Source organism: Athene noctua, chromosome 21, assembly GCF_965140245.1.
Source record: "Athene noctua chromosome 21, bAthNoc1.hap1.1, whole genome shotgun sequence".
Lineage (NCBI taxonomy): Eukaryota > Metazoa > Chordata > Aves > Strigiformes > Strigidae > Athene > Athene noctua.
This window is the reverse complement of record NC_134057.1, coordinates 5305741-5318366: the sequence shown is the minus strand read 5'-3', so window position 1 is coordinate 5318366 and position 12626 is coordinate 5305741. Positions and strand designations below refer to the sequence as shown.

Genomic DNA, 12626 nt, shown 5'->3' with positions numbered 1-12626 from the left:
GCCTCTGCTTTACAATCTCTTTCCTGCCACTATAAATAACCTCGGTGAGAGTCACTTCAAAGGGAAGAGCTGGCGGTGGAGAGGTGGTTTGGGGACCAAGCGGGACAGGGGCGTCCCACTGCCCAATCCCACCCCGGCGCTTTGCATAAATAAATAAATCATGCAGCACAGGGAGAGGTGGGGAGAGAGGGCGAGCAGAGGAGGTTACTCTGGGAAGCCGCGCAGCTCGCTCATCCCAGCCCCGAGTTCGGAGGGAGTGTGTCATGTTACAGGGGAGCCACGATCAGCCAGAGCACAGCGTTGCCGGAGCAGCTGAGAATTACCTCTCTCTGATGGGGACTTTCATGTGCGAGCTCCTGGCCGGTCTGCGAAGGAACTGAAACTGGCAGCTTAGAAGGAAACAAACAAACAAACAAAAAAATCTACCAGCGAACCGAAAGACTGAAACACAGGAGGAAAAAAAAAAATCCTGATCAGTTTTTTTTTTCCCCCCTCCCACTGTTTGCTGCAGTTGGATCCTTTTTTTTCTGCACGCCTCTTATGTGTGTGTGGTTTGTTTTTATTTTTTAAAGATCCCCCCCCCTCCATCCACTTTTGTCATTATTGCTGTTATTTGTTATTTGCTGGCACTGGGATCCCCTTGGACGCTCTTTTTTCTATGCCTTCTGGATTGTGCTTCTCAGAGTAGGAGTGAGGCTTTATTTATTCTATTTATTTATTTATTGTTTCTCAGGACAGGGAGGGAATGTTGGAGGAGAAGAGTTGGAAAGGCGTCGGCGAAGCAGCTTTTGACAGGGGGTGCGTGGCTCCCCCCAGGACCAGCGACGGGGAGAGATGCTGCCGCCTCCCTCTCCTGCTGGGCTCGGGGCTGCCCGGCGTCTCCCTGCTCTCTCTGGTGCTGAGCCTCCTGCTGTACTTTCGGACCTCCGATCTGCAGTCCCGGGTGTCCCACTTGGAAGCAGACAGGCCCACACAGCTCCCTGCCTGGCTCTCAGCAGACCAAATGGAGACAGCTATTTTGGGAAGAGTTGACCAACTGCTTGATGAGGTCGGTGTCCTTTCATTTAGCATGTATAGTTTGCAGTGCTATAGATTTGAGGCATGTGCATGCTCACATAGTCCCATTATCTGTTTTTTTCCTCCCTTAAAAATGTATTTCTGCACAAGGGATGCTGCTAGGTTGGATTTCCCATGCCTTCAGGGCCCTCCCACCTCTCAAACCTGCCTGGCGTTTCTTCCCGCTGCCCCAGCCCACACTGTGCCTGAGCTCCGGCACTTTGCAAAGGGGGAAACCTCATCCCCGGTCCAGGCAGGGAGGGAAGAACCTGCAGCCCTCTCCGTTTGGTGACTGGTGACATTGCCTGCCAGAAGGGTTAGAGCTAGAGGTTAAACCTGGGAATTCACTGTGGGTTTGAGCCCTGAGAGAGGGACAGGCAAGGTGTGCCACAGCTGGCATGGCTACAGGAGGAGGTAACTGCAAACACACCAATGTCGTGATGGACTGGCTTTGCCGCTGTGCCAGCCCTGACCCCTTCCATGGCTCCTGGCTCAGGAAAATGAGACATACTGTCACTGCCAGGAGAGTTTCTGGTATTGCCAGAGCATCAGTACAGAGCATTTGTCTGCTGTGCCCACTTGAGCCTCATCCAAACTCCATTGGAGCCAGTGTACTCTTCCTCTGAGGATGAGGGAAAGCTGCTGCTGAAGAAGCCTGAGCTTCAACAGGTCAATAAAGTGGGCCCAAAAGTGCAGATTTTTGTTGCTGACACCTTTTATTTTGCTGTGCTGATGCTGCTGGGGGCTGCCTGGGCTTCTCTGCCCTGGGCAGGATGAGCATCCTACAGTATTCCTTGCCTCGTCGGGGCTTTGAAGTGGTTTTGACACGTGTCAGGGAGCAGATGGTGGCTCACGTCTCTGAACTCTCCCGGCAGGTCCACACTGACCTGTTCCCACAGCTCTAGGGGACGCCTGGGGCTGCTATTCAGGGCTGGGGCTGTTTTTACCCACCTCTCATTTTCTCTGTTTACTCCAGCCTTGGCTTGAGACAGGCTGGAGAGATCCTTGGGGCTGGCCCAAAAGCTGGTTTTGTGTTTGAAAAAATCTTAAGTGCTGCTTTTACTAAATGAGGTGAGGAGTGGGATGATCAGAGTGGTGGCTACTGGGACCTGCCTTGGGGCAATGCTGCCTGGCACCTGAGGACACCCCCACCCCAACTTTCTAGGAGCTGTGAAGATCTGTGGTGAGGAGTTTAAACCTACAGCTGACAGGCTTGGCTACTGTTCATGGGTCTCGTGGGAGTGGTCCCTGGATCAGCTGAGGTTTGCAGCCAAAAGCTGTGAACTTCGAGTTAGCAAACGCCGTAGGAGCTCGGGGATGAGGTTTTGAGTGGCCTCTTTGGATGAGGAATAAGGGGGAGACAGGGTCCATGGGGCAGTACCCCATAGAAAAAAAGCTTTTGGGGGAGGCAGAAGTGTTGCAAGTGGCTGGACCTGTGCCCTGCAGTTGCACCCTTGCACAGGGACTCCTTCCCTGCCACTGAGCAGAGGATCATGTGTAACGGTCCCCTTGACGCTGCTGGCACGAGTCTCCTGGGAAGTCACAGTTTATCTCTACCAAGTGATTTGAGACGTACCACAGGATGCCTCCTGGGACTGGTGCCCGGGGCCGGATGGCCCCCTGTGTCCTGCTGGCTCCGCTGGCTGCAGCACCTTTCCTCCTTTTAATAACCCAGCTTAGAGAGGAAATGGGGCTCTCGTGGTGGCCACATGCCCGGCAGCACCCCTGTTTTCTGAGCAGCCCCTAATGAGCCCCTTTGGGGTGGGCCCAGCCCCCCTCACAGCCAGTGCGGGGAGCAGCCATGGGACAGGAACCACTGCTTGGGGGGCCAGCACTTGCTCCCAGGTACCATCGGCGTTACCAGTTCCCTGCTGGGCCACAGCTTCAAAAATAGCTTGGAGAAAAGTGCCAGAGCCTGTGGAGGAGCAGAGATGCCTGGTCCAGGTCTCCTGTCCCTTTACACCTGGGAAGGTCTGCTGCCTGCGGGGGGAGAAGGGCTGTGCCTCCTGGGGAGCAGACCCTCTCCAACTCCGCTCCACACTGTAGCTAAGCTCCTCAAACAGCTACTTCAGACCTTCACAACTCAGCCAAAGGTACCGGTGTGGGCCAAGCAGCTCGAGGTGCAGGGTGGGGGTCTGCTGGTGGACAGATGGTGGGGTGGCATATGGGGCTTTTGCTTAAGAAAGAAAAACAAATCCCACTGGTCCTCATTTTCATTAGGTCTGAAGTGGGGCTAAGTTGGATGGGTGTCCCAGACTGTCTGTTGAGGGGCAAGAAGGATGGAGAAAAACAGGAAAGGTAAAGGGAAGCTGGGAAAGGATGGGAGAAGAAGAATGAAGAAAATGAGAGACTGGTCTGAGTATGAGCGTGAGGAGAACGTGACTGGGGGTAGAGGGGCTGTGGCCGGGATTGCTGTGATGGACATGACAGCGGGATATTCATTCCCCCCTGCTCAGACGCTCACTGCCTCTCACTGCCACATCCTCACGGTTTCCTGGTGTTTCAACCTTAATGGGTTTCACAGCTGCCAGCTCAGTGTTATCCATCACAGAATAAAATAGCAAAGCTTTAAAGAAACCCTGGCTTTGAAAAGAGCTGGTCTGAGCCAGGCAGGGAGGTGGGAGGTGCGGGGAGCCACGGGCATGGCAGCACATTTCTAGCTCTGGTGGCTGTGAAGATCCGTTGGAGGGATGTGAAGAAGTGAAGTCTGCAAGGGCTGATGGAGGAGCTCTGAGGTTATGCTCAAACCTGTAGTGCTCTGTGCTCCGACCTGGACTGTGCCACGTTTGTGCCTAGGCGTGCCCTCGAGGTTCCCAAGGGTCTGTGAGCAGCTGTGGGGACACTGTACGGATTGCACTGAAAAGGGCAAAATGCCAAGTCCTCTTAGGTGCCCTTCTTCCAGACAAGCAAAGGTAAAGCAAACTGGCAGGGAGAGGAGCTGGGTTGGTTTGTTTCAAATGTTAATTTAAAGCCAGATGGTGGGGATGTTTTCCTGGTGTTGGAGCCCAGTTTGGGAGCACCTGCAGCTGGCTGTGGCAGTGTTTCTGTTTTGGTTCAGGATGAGCAAAGAGAGGGCCACAGATGCTTTCCCAGAAGCAGCCTGTCCAGTGCTGCTTCACTTGTTATTGTGTAAACTTCTGCCTGGTGTCAGTGAATAGCAGAGGGGAATTTTTTGCGAGGCACAAATTGACTAAGTTTTCCCACAAAAACATCTGTGTGGAATGGGCCAGAAGCAGGTAGTTCAGGAAGAACTTTAGCTCCATGTAGGAATTCCTCTGCATTTAGGGGATATCATAAAATCGTATGAAGAGCACAAATAGACTCACTACTGGCATGTGCAGTAGAGACAAAGCTCTCCAAAGAAGAAAACAAGGTCCTTTCCCATGCTGGGTAACATTTGGTACCGTTTCATTTGCCAAAAGCTCATCAGGATGGAGAGCAGGATGGATTCAATGCTGCTGCTAGGAAAAAACCAGCATTTGTGTGCTTGTGGAAGTAGAAGTGTGTGTGTAACACAACAGCAGTTATCCTGGGGGATAGCCTGGGGGAAGATCAGCTGCCTCTCTGCGCTGTGATGAGTGCGTTCAGCCTCTCAGGGGCTTGTGCTGAAGGTATTTGTTGTGTCTTTAGTGATGCCGAAGGGATTCAGGGGCTGTGCCATGGATGGGGAAGGAGCATTGATCCTCACTGCTTTCCCAATAGGGTCATTTCCCTGGGACTCTTTCCTTACTTATGCAAGCAAAGAAGGGACACCTGAAAACTCCCTTTCCCTCCTGACCTAAAGCATTTTTTCCCTCCTTTGCTTCAGTGTCTCAAAGCACACTGCTCAGTTCTGCTTCCCAGGATCAGCAAGATTGCTCTAGGCATCCCCTGCCTTGATCTTTAGCTTAGTGTTTTCCACCCCAAAATAATGAGATTTTTTTTTTTCTTCCAGTTTCTCTGGTAGCTAAGCCCTATTTCCTTTCAACTGTTTGCAATCCTTGAATCTAGATGGTGTTATTTCCAAGCTTTTCGCTCCAGCTGGGAGGGCTCACTGCTTGCTTTGCTCTATGCCACACAGTCCTGCAATTCCAGGAGATGGACCTTTAAGAAAAAGCAGCGAAATTGAAGATAAAACAATAAGAGTTAACAAAACCACCCGCCCTTGAAATCCTCCTGATGGTTGTAATAGATTATCTATTTGAAACATGTTTCTTTTAGCTGTTGGAGATAGTGGTGGGAAATGATTTCACCTCCCTGCGTGACTGCAAACAACTACTTCTGTTAAAGAGCTATTAATCTGCCCCCTTTGAAGAAGTGCCCTCTCTTTCACCTAATCTCAAGTGCCCATCCAAAACAGACAGGCACTTGCAAGGTTTAGGAGGCCACAGCCATGGTCTTTCAATGTCAGAAGAGATCTTGCTTTCACTGCTCTGGCCACCCAAGCCAGCCCTGTCCTGTCATGCTAGTGGCGAGTGAAAACCCACAGGAAAAGCCCGTGCTGTCTCTATTGCCCACTCCAGCACGCCTTTCAGCCCGACCCTCCTGGCCTTGCCTTCTTGCAGTCAGAGGCTTTTTCCCTTTCCTCTGCACTCAGCCATGTGCAATAGCTCCCTAAATACACAGAGGTGCACAGTCCCCTCAGTCACTCAGTCCCCTCAGTCACTCAGTCACTCACCTGTGGCCCCAGTGCTGGCAAAAGGTTTTTCGGCCACTTTCATATGTACAGCGGAAGGCACAGCTGTTACGTCACCCGAAAACACGACAAGCGAGAGCATCAGGCTATGCTGACAAGCCAATCCTCTCTATGCGAAGGGCTTTCAGCACTTCTGCCAGGGCAAGAGGTAGCGTGTTGCGGCTCTGATGTTTCATGCTCTTGTCTCCCAGGTGCAAAAGCAAACCCAGAAAGGAGATCGCAAACACTAGATTCCCAGAGACCATGTTATTTTATTTTTGCTTACAGAATTCAACCTTGCCCTAAAATGGAGTGGTTTTCCATTGCCTGGGAATGAAAGTTTTCTCTTGGATAGGCCAGTTTTAGAGGGAAAGCTCTTTCTTTTTGCTGTCCTGAGCAAAGCTGGCTTCTTGTGTTGGACCAGGTGGTATTTTGCACGGTGGTAATGAGAGAACCAGAAAAGGCCAGGACTTCATTTCATTTCACCATCTCAACCCAAAGTTGAACTGAGGTCTCCAGAAGCCAAGGATTTTTTTCTCTTGCAGTCAATGTTTGTTTAATAGATTGTGCAGGAAACAGAACTACAGCGCTCTGAAATTCCTGGTAGGTTTTGCCTCCCACTGAAGGGGGGGAATCACACAGCATCACTGCCCTTTGCACTCCTTAGGGATGCGCAGAGCTCCTGGGCTCCAGGGAGGCACCGCAATGGCCAGCGATGGAGAAAATGCCAGCGAGTGCCCGATGGCTGCATGGTACCCGTACTTGGGGCTGTCCTCCCAGCCCTGCCCAGCAGCACCCGCGCCTCCCTCCCGAGGGGCCTCCGTCCTTGAGAAGGCTATTTCAGTTGTCCCAGGTGTTTCCAGTTCTCTGACCCTGCAGATAAAGTTGTGGAGAAATGCTATTGCTCCTGTTCCTCGCCCAGTCATGCTCAAATCCTGCTGGGTCATCACTTCCTTGATAAGTCCAGTTATGCTGCTCCTCTCCTTGTGAGCTGGCAGAACAACCCAGCCAAGGCTTCTTACAGCAAGCCCTAATTCTGCCTTCCCTCCCCACACCGTTGCCTCTTGGCCCCTGGGGTGCCTCTGCACTTGGTGGGACAGGGATCTGTTGCAGATTTCCTTGCAGATTTCTGCCCTAGAAAGGGCGCCGCTGCAGCCAGGGTGTTTGGACCCTTGCTGGTTAGGAAATGACTTTCTACTCCTGCCTGTGTGAACCATCACCCCTCCCTCCCCTGTGCTAAGCCCAACTCCCAAAGATGGGAACCCCACCCAAATGCAGCACTCTTGTGTTCAGACATTTTGTTTGGCACATGTGTAGATGGAAACAGGAACGCGTATGTCTACATACCAGTCTGAGTATCCAAATAAAGGCTCCGCTGTCCCATTTGTGCCCATGTTTGACCATTAGCACAAAGTGTTCAATGCCAGGCAGAGCTGCAGAGCAGAGCCGTGCCATCTGGGGGTGGCAGCTAGATGGGAACGTGCCCAAATGGAAAGATTCACATATCTATGCTTTTAAACTGAGAAGATAAAATGCTGTATGGGAACTGGCAATTCTCCTCATGTGAAACCCTCTCCTCACCCTGATATCAGATCAGCTCACTACCAAAACATTTCAGTCTACCATGCAAAAAAAACCCCTCTGAAAATATTCAATTTCTAGTCAGTCACAACAACTCTCACTGATTTTGACTTGCAGTAAGGAAGGTGGTCCTTTCAAAGTGAAAAATGGAAGTGTTCCAGCCAGTTCTGCCTTCCCTCATCCCAGGAAGAAATACGTTGCTTTATTATTTTCCTCTCTAAAAGAAATTCTCTCCAAACTGATGCCTTCTTGCAGAAAGGTGCTCACTTGTGAAAACTGAGTAATTTCTATATGATCCTGGGCACGGGCTTCTGTTGAGCCCAACATGAGGCTGTTTCTTTTGAAATGTTGGCCCCGGTTGTGAAGTAGGTCAGACAATAAGAAGAAGGTGCAACTGGGATGAACAGTTGGGCTTGAGGATTAGAAGGGAAGAAGGAGTGATGCCTTAGCACATGCACCCCGGCAGCTCAGTCTTCTCAAATAATCTCAAATCATTAACCAAGCACGGTTCACAGGCATTAATGAATAACTTATTTGGATTGATTTGCATTTTCTTCACTAAATCACAGTTATTTAAGTCTATGAGGGGTGGTGTAGATGCTGTCCCTAAAGTGCGTTTTGCTCAGGACATGGGTCAATTTTAATGACATTTCCAGTGTGGGAAGATGGGGTGGACTCTATTTCCCCTTTAAGAGATACAGAGATGGTGCCAGAGAGCAGGAGGCTGACACGCCAGCACCATTAGAAATCCAAACTCATTGGAAATGACCATTTGGACATAATTCCACCTTCAGGAAGCTCTTGATAGGTTTTGTCTTGTTCTGCGGTTAGAGAAAAATTAAGCTTCACAGCCTCTGAAGGTTTCAGGAAATGCTGTTGCTGTTTTCAGGCCACCTTCAGCTGCAGTTTTTCAGTGGGACCCTTCTGTCTGTCCTGGTGTCTTCATGATCATAAGGAGTCTGCCACAGAGGGGAAGAATACCTGCTTCAAATCTCCATTTTTCATCCACTGAGAGGGTCTTCTGAGAAACATGACTTTCTCATGAGGACTCAGTCACCTCTTTATTTGCCACTGCTGGCTCTTGATTTTGTAATGTCTGTCAGGAGGACCACATTTGGAGGCCATTACGAAACTCACTCAGCCTGCTTCCAATCAAACCCCACATTTCTAGTTAAAGACTATGAACTTTAATGTCTTTCTTCGTTCCCAAACTGTTTTGCTCAGTTTCTCCCATCTCTTCTCAAAATGTTCTGCTCTGTCTCTCCCATCTCTACTTGAGCAGCATCCCACAGTCCCACTTTTCTAAGAACTTGAGGCTTTGGTTTCAACGGTATTAATGAATCAATTTGGTCTTTTTCCTCCCTTCACAGAAATTAAAGTTCCACTTGCCGAGACACCGCGAAGTTCGAGAGACACACCAGCGATGCAACTGCCCGGCAGGTAGGAATCTGGGATGGCTAGCACTTTGGAAGGGCCCTTTTTGCCTACATCTTGTTGAAAGATTTTTTTAATATTGTGTGGTATATGAATACAAAGTTATGCGTACTTGTGTAATGGTGTGCAGAAAATCAATATGGAGACGTGTGTAACAAGTCAGGCACATGTGTAAATATTAGCTCTGCATGTGACAGAAACAGCAGAAACAGTGATAATCACCCAGGCAGTCATCTAGGTAGTCAATAAAGAGAGAAAGATACAGCTAGAGGGCAAATGTTCCCATTCATTTTAGACATCAATTTTGAAGTGGGCAGAATGGCTCTTGGGAGGTGCATCTTCCTTGACTTATTTGAGAAGGTTTGAGACATGCAGGCTAGACCCAACACCAAAGCTGAACAGCTAAATTTTGGTGAGCCAAAGTGCCTCTGGGGTGAGAAGATTTGAATTCCTTGGTGTTATACAACTATCCGAGGCATCTTGCAGAATACCAGCCTTCTGTTAGAAGCAGCCATTTATCAGGGGGTTGAATGAAGTGGTCACTCAAGGTCCCGCTCATATAACATACAGAAATATTATGGGATTGCTTAATTGCATTATGTTTTTAATCATGCTAATATCAAAAGGCTCTTTGAGACACATCTTCTGAAGTGGTTTCAATACAATAAGTGACAAATTGCTATGGAAAAAACATTTGTGAATGGCATTTCATTCCATTGCTATGAATCATTCAGCCTTCCTCATTGTCTTTTGATGCATTTGGCTGTGTAGAAAAAAATAGAGAAGTGCCAGCCACCACTCACACCCAGAGTCAAAGGTTTGGAAGAGTTTGAATCTGTGTATCCAAACTGAGTAACTGAAACACGTCTTGAAAAGAAAGAGGCAGAGAAAGTTATGTTTGGATGAGCATCTGAAAGTGGCATTTCCATTTTCTGTGGTTCTTCCTTTGGTTCTCTTTGGTGCCCAATGTGTGGGGTGTTTGACAGTGTCTGGTGGTACACATATCAAGGTGTGTTTAAGTATGGTCAACAGTGGGATAATGGTAAATGAAGGGGGCTGTCTATAGACCAATGTGTTTAGACCTGTTTACGGACGTAGGAGGTATAGTCTCTTGTCAGACTAAAATGGATTTGTAAAGAAGCGTCTTGTAAAAGAGGTAAAGCTATACAGGTTTATGAAAATGAACTATATGGAAAAGAACTAAAGTCCAGGATCCAGACTTGCAGAATGTTGGAAAATGCCTGATTTGACTAGTCCAGATCAGGACTGTTGGACTTTCTTTTTAGTCCCAGAAAGAAACATCAGGACCTATTTTGGTTTAATTTTAAAAGACAGTCTGAATGAAATGTCTTGTAAGTATCTCTTCTCCAATGATCAGATCACAACTGAGTTCAAGTGCGTTTAAATTTCAACCCTTTCCCTACAATGGGAACAAATCATAGCACTACTCCATTTTCAAGTTCCTGCCTAGTCTTGACATATAAATGCCATAAAACCACAGGAATGAATATCCTCCTGTTTTTTTCTGAGCCAGCTTGGAGAAGGAAACTTAGAACTTGAATGCAGAGCAGAGAAAAAAGAGATTCATTGATTTTTGAGGCCATCTGAATGTGACCCCCGACACCATGTATATGATAGATGAATTGCCCAAGTATTTCAGCATCAAGATCATAATACGTGGTTACAGATACCCACATCCCCAGTGAAGCCTCGGCAGCAGTCAGTGCTGGATTTCTCATAATGCTTAGGTACCTGCTCATTCCTAATCTCATAATATTTCTGAAGGACTGCTTTAATTCAGGAGAACAGTAATAAAAAATGTGTCATAAAAGTCCAGGCTTCCTTTTCTACCTGTCAAACTTGCTTGTCATTATCAAATATCCTACAGATACAGAAACTATTTGTAAAAATTTCCCTCACCCTGCCAGCTAATCTGTTGAGGGAAATGACGCTATGGTCCAAAGCTGATGTTGTGGCAGGTGAAGTCTTTGGGCAGAAATGAAGGGACCTTCAGCTAGCCATTGTCTCATCTCAGACCCTTTGCTCCAGGGTGTTTCCCTTTGGTGTCCAGACTGATGGAATGCTGGCCACCTGAAAGCACTGTCATGCTGTTTCAACATGGTCTCTTTTCCTTATCCCTAATGCTTTTTTTTTCCCTTGTGTTTAAAATGCCCTAAGGACCAGACAATGTGACCCTTGTGGGAGACCAAGGTATTCAGAAGCACTGAGAAGCATCAAGATGTTGCAAGACTTGGCGCATGCCCATTGCTTCTCAGTGGCCCGCTCCACTGCCTATAAACACATCATGTTTCTCACCAAAAATAAATGTTCATCAGAAATGGCATTTGAGTTAAACCCTAACTGTTAGCGTGTCAAAAAAGGGGAAAAAACCAAGCTAATTTGCTGACCTGTTCAGTATGGATGTGGAGGTCCTGGGCAGGGTCACCCATCGCCGTAGAAGAGCTTCAGGACAACAGGGGATTGTGAATGTAAATGGTTTGGAAAAGCTGGGAATAGGGGAACAAGAAGACTGTGAAGTGTGTGACTGTGCTGTGGCTATCTGAGCATGTGTGATAAGGACCATAGGAATGACATGGTCAGGAAAACAAGGCAGCTGTATTTATAACAAACAATCAGGAAATAAAAGTTTCCTTCAGCTGGGAAGCTGCTCATTCAGATTACTTGGACTAGGGCTGGGTGAGACTACCTGTGAGTGAGATGTTGTTCTTTGGCATTGTGTTTTTTGAGCTCAGAGGTCGCAACGGGCTTCTCCAGCAGTGTCTCAGTGGGGAGGACACAACCCCCAAGGTTAGCACAGCCTTCCTGGGTAATTAGACTCAGTTCCCTTTGTCTGGCTGATAACCTGTGTGATTCCTTCTGTTCCCACCATCTGCCAGACTGATTTGGGGGGCAGCTTCATACAGGTTGGGAAAAGGTCCTGAAGCCTCAATGGCAGCAATGACTGTACCCAGCTATTCACCACCCCCAGACCCTGCGCCATGCTGGGAGCCAGTGTGGACAGGGAGCTCAGCACATGTTTTGATCCGAGGTCATTGTGTGCTAGGATGAGACTTGGAGATCTCTTCTGGGACAGAGCAGATGCTGGTGAGACCACGGGTCTGATCTCTAGGACTGACCCTCCCTTCGTGACTTTTGATCAGATGAGGGGGATGTTTCTTTCCCATATGGGATGTGGATGTGGCTGAGAGCTTGGGAGAGCTACCTGAGGCTGGAGGATCCTTTCATGGCCAACCGACCTCCCTTGGTTTCTGCTATGTAGTAACAAAACGCTGCAAGGGAAAAGCATATTGTTTCAGGTTGACAGGGAAAACCCTAAGTTTTCCTGGTCTAATCCAGACCCAACTGAGGTCCAGACCCTGTCTGCCTGGACAGTCTCAAACAACCAGGGATTACCATCAAAACCCCTTCCCACAGCCTTCCTGGTGGAGGTGGGCGTGTGTGTATTTTATATACACAAGCTCTTTATTAGACCTTTCCCATCTTCCTCTCTTCTGCTCCTATTTTCACAGTCCCCACGTGGCTGCTTTTCACTCTGCTGGCTCTCTGCTCCAGTCTTCAATATCCCTTAAAAAAAAAAAAAAAAAGGATGCTGGCTCCTTTCCCTCTGCCCCTGCAATGCTTGTTTTGGTCTGGTTTCTCCTTAGGTAGGTTGGGAGCCCGCAGCACTGGAGGCGGTCAGCGAGTGAGCAGGGAATTGGCTCAGAGGGATGTGGAATGGCTTTTCCATCCCTGCCTGTGGCAGCACTCGGGGGCAGAGGAGGGAGCTGGGCTGCGGGAGGAGGCAGCTCTGGCTCGGTGGGCTGCTGGGGCCTGGGACTGGTGGTCAGAGGGAGATTGCACAGCCCTTCCACAAACCAGTGTGACTTTTTCTCTTACAGGA

The 12626-nt window shown here is 48.7% G+C and overlaps 1 protein-coding gene across 1 annotated transcript in view; it reads left to right on the top strand.

Annotated features, from left to right (window-relative positions):
* Positions 1 to 215: 215 nt before the first annotated feature.
* Positions 216 to 12626, top strand: part of COL13A1 (collagen type XIII alpha 1 chain) — a 92513-nt gene continuing 80102 nt past the window's right edge. Inside the window, exons 1-2 of the mRNA XM_074924327.1 lie at positions 216 to 1048; positions 8662 to 8731. Of these exons, the coding sequence (XP_074780428.1) occupies positions 746 to 1048; positions 8662 to 8731 (373 nt within the window). The 5' untranslated portion in view covers positions 216 to 745. The remainder of the gene's footprint in view (positions 1049 to 8661; positions 8732 to 12626) is intronic.